At 42.6% G+C, this 6,481-nt stretch overlaps 1 protein-coding gene across 1 annotated transcript; it reads left to right on the top strand.

Annotated features, from left to right (window-relative positions):
• The first annotated feature begins 358 nt into the window (after window positions 1-358).
• Window positions 359-6,247, top strand: LOC140221850 (uncharacterized). The gene is made up of 7 exons (XM_072291822.1): window positions 359-470; window positions 1,321-1,410; window positions 1,504-1,584; window positions 3,002-3,127; window positions 3,215-3,283; window positions 3,364-4,329; window positions 4,428-6,247. Exons 1-7 carry the CDS (start codon window positions 359-361, stop codon window positions 6,245-6,247), a joined length of 3,264 nt encoding a protein of 1,087 aa, XP_072147923.1.
• Window positions 6,248-6,481: the final 234 nt, after the last annotated feature.

Below are 6,481 nucleotides of genomic sequence, written 5' to 3'. Positions count from 1 at the left end.
ATATCGTTTCAATTAAATGTTTCTCTCCTCCGGAGACATTGCCTTTTTTAATAATGGGCTGCTTTGTAGCTAACCAAGCACCACGTGGATGGCGGCCAGATGATGTCGATCCTAATGCTCGTAAGAGGCTGAGAGATAGAGAACGGTCTGCAACAATGTCTGATGAAAAAAGAATGGAAAGGAACAAAAAGCATCGTGAACGCTATATGATTAATAAAGTTGTAGACAAAGATAATTCGCACCTAGCTATGCAGTTGGAGGGTACTCGATTTTTTCCTGTGTCATTTTGCAATATTTTTGTCATATTCATGTCACTTTATTTACTTTGCAAATTCAAGTTGTAGGTGGCGGTATATCCATGGTGAAAGATGAAAACGATTACTGCCTACATAGGGGACATCTGGATGACAATGATGAATGGATACATGAGAGAGATTTGGATGGAAATGACGACTTGATTCATGTATCAGGTGGGCCTCCAGATGTATACAGTTCTTTTGCATCTTGTTTGCATTTGTATAATTTTTGTCAATTTTCATCTATAAGCATCAAATATTTTCGTGTAAAATATTTACTTCTACAAACTCAGACACATGTGAAATGCCCCCAATGTGAAACAAAAAATGACTTGGTGGGAGTTGTTTTCCATCAAACAGTAGGATATGTCACATCTGATGCAATCTTCAAGAGCAGTCGTACTCATACTTCTCTCCCTTTATCTGGGTGGTGATGAGCTATATATGGTTTCTTCAGTGTTACATTTGTTGCCATTGGGAACCAAGTTAGAATGCGTGTATTTTTTTAAATAGTTGGAGCACTGGGATCTGAACAAAATGATGCAGAGTGCCAGGTTGTGAAAGGTGCACACAGAAATATTTTTGCCGTTTTATATGCAGCAGGAGAAAAAAATAAAGGGTCCCTCAAATGAACAATATTCAATAAAAAAATCATTAATATATTAACACTATCTGGTTTTATCTTTTCACGAGTTGTCCCTGATAACCAAGTGGACAAACTAATGCATGTAGTATACTCTACTGTATCATTGAATTCTGTGCAAAATTTGATTTTGATCCAATGAAATGCTCTTGCTTCAAATAGGATCATTGTCATTGTCTCTTCTATACTGTCACAATGGGGGTCTTTGGCTGTAAACATTGCTATCATATTAGAAGTAAATTCTATGCTAACCATATCAGGTTGAGTCAATTATCTCTCATTTATTGGTGATGATGTCTAAACAGAAAAAAGATAATGACCAGTGTGTCGAATAAAAAAATAGATTGTGAATATTTGATTTACCATTATCTTATTTTATAGATGGAGGTACCGTATTGACCCATGAAGATGGTATTATTGGTGACATGCGGGACAGTTGCGTTGATAGTTGTATTAGCCCTGTGGTAGGAGGTAATTCAACCGCAGTGTTCAGGGATTATAGTACATTTTCTCTGTAAGATATTTCCATTGGACGTTTATACATTTGTTTTCTGATGTATACAGATGGGCGCGTCAATTTAAGTATACAGCTGGGTGACGGCGATCACAGCACTGGAACTGGACTCATACCGGTTGAACAAACAGGTAACTTCATTTTCAAATGCCCAGCAAAAATATTTCTTACATCTTTTCGTCTCTTATAATTAGTTAAATTGAAGGAGTTAAATTTGTCTATCCATATTGGTCATGAACTTGTGTTTGCTCCTGGTGTTTGCAAAAACTATTTACATGATGTGATGTGATGGTTTCGTACAACTATCATTTGCATTATAAAACTCTTAATTAATACTATTTTTGTTATTCTCTCAATATCAAGTAGTACATCGTTCCGTCTCTTATAATTAGTTATTAAATTGAAGGAGTTAAATTTGTCAATCCATATTGGTCATGAACTTGTGTTTGCTCCTGGTGATTGCAAAAACTGTTTACATGATGTGAAGTGATGCAACTGTACAACTAGCATTTGCTTTCTAAAACTCTTAATTAATGCTATTTTTGTTATTCTCTCAATTAGTAGTTTTGATATCTTATTTACAGTACTACCAAAATAGATATATTTACATCTTATTCCGACTAATACCTAAAATAGTCTGTTACTCTCAACTTGAGGCATCCTAATGCACTAAACACCTTAACCCCAAATCATGGTAGGTGCTGTAGATGAAGCAGGTTCCATGGACGATACTGACCTCTCGCCTAACGAGCGTAGGCGTAGAAGGGATAGGGCACGGAGGGCGGCAATGTCTCCTGGGCAGAGGGCTATAATAAATAAGAGGTAGCGTGATTCGTATTCTGCAAATTCTGCAAATTCTGCAAAGAGATTATTTAGGATGCCACAAGACAATATAGAAAAAAGAAGACAGACCAACAGAGACTATAGAAATAGGGTTAATGAACGACGGGCGAGCAATTTGCATCCTGAATCTATTGCAATGGGAAGGCCTCATTTTACCCCGGAGCTGGTATTCCCTCCTGCTGATAAATCGCCATTAAGAATAACGGACGAGATGGAAATCCCCCTTGTAAACGGAAGGCCTATTTACATCCAGGCAGTTGCGGATAAATCCACTGGAGTCGTTACCCCTCAAATGGTCCCTGCAAACCACACCATCCATAGGAAGCCTGTGACTCCTGGAATTAGGAATTCACGCCTAAACCAGTGTAATCAAATGTTTGAAGCAACCATTGGCAGGAATACCAAACGGCCTGCTGGTGAAAAAATCAATTATACGAGCCAGCTGACTCAAACGTCTTGTGTCATGGACAATGGTAATTAGCTCATATCCTTTGCCCACCTTGGTATTCATATATTCTATTATTATGATATTTAAAGTAACCTACATCTAACCTACTGTTATTCTACTACTAAAGGCTGCAGCCAAACGGATGCTCGTGACTCCCCTTCACTGCATCTAATGTATTTGGAGCGGGTAAAAAGAAATTCACTTTGATTATTTGTCAATACCAATTCTATGTCTCACCCGCAATTCATCTTTCACAGAAAATACTAGGCCTGCACCTAAAGACGCTACAGGTACTCAGACACAGCCATCTGTTGTTGACGAGCTGAATTCAATGCCTCCACATGGTGGACAGGCAGGGACACATGCCTCTATGGAACATGATGGTAAATGTTGCACGTGCTTCCTTCATACTATTATTCTACATATGTAAATACGTTTGTCTCATCACTCATGTGCCAATGTTGCATCAGATTGCGATGAGAACATCATATTTGAGGACGATGAGGAAGAGGATGAAGGGTACCTTTTTGGAGGCCAAGGTACACCTCGGCGCATCTATGTGACCTTTGACTTATCTTATTTCCAAAATATAACACTTTATACTCATGCTAATTATTAGAACCTGATTGGGAAGCTGATGAGGATGTCGATCTTGAGACGGCTAATGAAGATCCCAACGAACCCGATGTATCAGATCCATACGATGCGGTTTATGCCAATGTCCCTGACATGACGCACATGCTCAAGCCAGAGGCTAGCTGCGAGCACTGCAATGCAAAGAAGTTTGAGTCCGAGCCACCTGGATTCTGTTGTCGCAGTGGAAAGATTCATCTTTCCACCCCTGAGACACCACCGGAACTCGTGAGATTGTGGTCGAGCTCGGACGCTGATGCTAGGCATTTCCGTGAAAACATCAGATATTTCAATGGCCACTTCTCTTTCACTTCTATGTACTGTAAACTTGATAGTGTGACCACCGACGTGAGAAACTGTGGAATTTACACATTTCGAGCTCATGGTCAAATCTACCATAACATAAGATCATTTGGTAAAGAGGATGGTCACGAACCTGGTCACCTCGAGCTTTATTTTTACGACGACGATCTGTCTCTTGAGCATAGGCTTCGCAAGTGTCGTGAGAAGTCTGCCCAAGAAGACAGGGAAGTCATCCAAAGGCTAAAGGACATCTTACATGGCATTAATCCCTACTCAGAGAATCTTAGGAGTATGGGCCAGGTTGACAACCTTGAGGATTACCATGTTGAGTTGAACCTTGACCAACGGCTAGACCAGAGAACATATAACGTGCCATTAACGTCAGAGGTTGCTGCCGTTTGGATTGAGGGGAGCGAGCGTCGGGGCCAGTTCGATAATAGTATTGTCCTCCAAGGGAAGGATAGGTCGATCCATGGCATCCGATCCTATCATGGGTGCTACGACGCTCTCTCATACCCGCTATTCTTTCCAAGAGGTGAGCTCGGGTGGCACAACTGCATTCCAAAAGTTGGTGTGACTGAGGCTGAAGTCAATAAGGCTCGAGCGATTCGCAAGGCGCGTGCTGATGGTGGTGGTGACGATGATGCTGGTAAATTCGGATGTCTTTATAGTGTCTTACAAACATTAGACAAATGTTCCGCATGCCGTCATTCACGGTACTAACATGAATAATGTTTATGTGTGTAGGGTCTGCTGGAAATAAATGTGTCTCCGTGCGTGATTACTATTGCTACAAATTTCAGATGCGGCCTGGGATTTTTAATCCTATACTATACGGCAACTGTCTATTCCAGCAGTTTGTCGTCGACACCTACGTTAAGATTGAAAGCTCGCGTCTAGACTACATCCGCAACAATCAGGACATTCTTAGGGCTGACCTGTACCAAGGTTTGGTTGACAGCTGGCGTATGGGGGTGGAAGACGCTGATGAGGTTGGTAAGCGTACTGTGCTGTCGCCAACTTTCATCGGAGGGCCCCGCAATATTAGGCGTCGGTACATGGATGCGATGGCTTTGGTGCGAAAGTTTGGTAAACCGGATATCTTCCTCACAATGACATGCAATCCTAATTGGGATGAGATCAAGAATGAGCTTTATCCTGGTCAGAGTCCACAGGACCGTCCAGATCTTGTAACTCGAGTGTTCAGGGCAAAGTTAGAGGAGCTCAAGAAGATGTTGATGGAAAAAGATATACTTGGAAAGGTCCGTGCATTCGTATATGTTGTGGAGTTCCAGAAGAGGGGCTTGTCGCATGCACACTTTTTGTTAATAATGCAGAGGAAGTACAAGATCACATGTCCAGAACAGTATGACTTGCTTATCTCTGCTGAGCTACCAAACAAGAAGAAGTACCCTGACCTCTACAGGATGGTGACGAAGCATATGATGCATGGCCCATGCGGGACGCTAAATCCATTATGTCCATGCACAAGGGGACGTACTTCATGCAAGAACCGTTACCCGCGGCCATTCTGCGATTCAACGTCGCAAGGTAAGGATTCGTACCCCATCTATCGGCGACGCGATGATGGTCGTAAGGAAATAATTAGAGGTCACATCCTGGACAATCAGTGGGTCATCCCATACAACCCATGCCTGCTGCGTACTTTCAATTGCCACATCAATGTTGAGGCATGTAGTAGCATTAAGTCCGTGAAATACCTATTCAAATACATATACAAGGGCCATGATAGAGCGTCTGTGGCTGTTAGGGAGGCTGGAAAAAAAGATGACAAGGGGAACGTTGATGAGATCACGCAGTACAGAGAGGCTCGGTGGGTGACACCTCCAAAAGTGATGTGGAGGATATACGGCTTTGACTTGAGCAAGAACCATCCACCAGTGCAGCAGCTGCAGCTTCATCTTCCCGACATGCATATGGTTACATATCATAAACGGGACAAGATCGAACGGGTTGTCAAGCGTCCAGGTGCTGACGAGTCAATGCTGACAGCGTACTTTGACTACAATAGGCTTCATGAGGAAGGTCGAGGAATCTTGTACCGTGACTTTCCGGAACATTATACTTGGGAGTCTAATGGTAAATTTTGGAAACCAAGGAAAAACGCCGTATACCAGGTCGGGAGAGTCGTATCGGCTCATCCGGCTGAGGGGGAATGCTACTTTCTTCGGGTTCTCCTAAACCATGTTGCTGGGGCTACTTCATACAGGGACCTAAGGACTGTTGATGATGTGCTCCTGCCCTCGTTCCGTGAAGCTGCGGAGAGGCGAGGCCTAATCGAAGAAGATAATACACTTGATGAGTGTCTTACTGAAAATAGTTTGTTCCATATGCCATCCTCATTGCGTAGGTTATTCGCGGCAATATTGGTATTCTGCGAGCCGAATGATGTGTTTGGGTTGTGGACAAAACACTTTGATGCAATGTCAGAAGACTACAGGCGCAACAATGCAAACCCGATTCTGGTGGAACAGATGGTTTTGATTGACATTAGGAACATGTTGCAATCTATGGGGAAGGAAATAAGGTCGTTCCCTCTCCCATGAATTGACGACGCATATGACGATGCTAGCAGTATCCCTCGTGAGATATTTGAGGAGGCAAGCATTGATCAGCATCAGGAAGATGTGGGACTATCTGATTCCCTAAATGAGGAGCAGAGGGCTGCCTACGAAGAGATAATGTCCAAAGTGGACACCGAACAAGGCGGTTTGTTCTTTGTGGATGGGCCTGGCGGCACAGGAAAGACATTTTTGTACAGGGCACTTCTCGGAACCCTT

Source organism: Setaria viridis, chromosome 2 (genome assembly GCF_005286985.2).
Source record: "Setaria viridis chromosome 2, Setaria_viridis_v4.0, whole genome shotgun sequence".
NCBI classification, from domain to species: Eukaryota; Viridiplantae; Streptophyta; class Magnoliopsida; order Poales; family Poaceae; genus Setaria; species Setaria viridis.
This window is presented reverse-complemented; position numbering and strand designations above follow the sequence as displayed.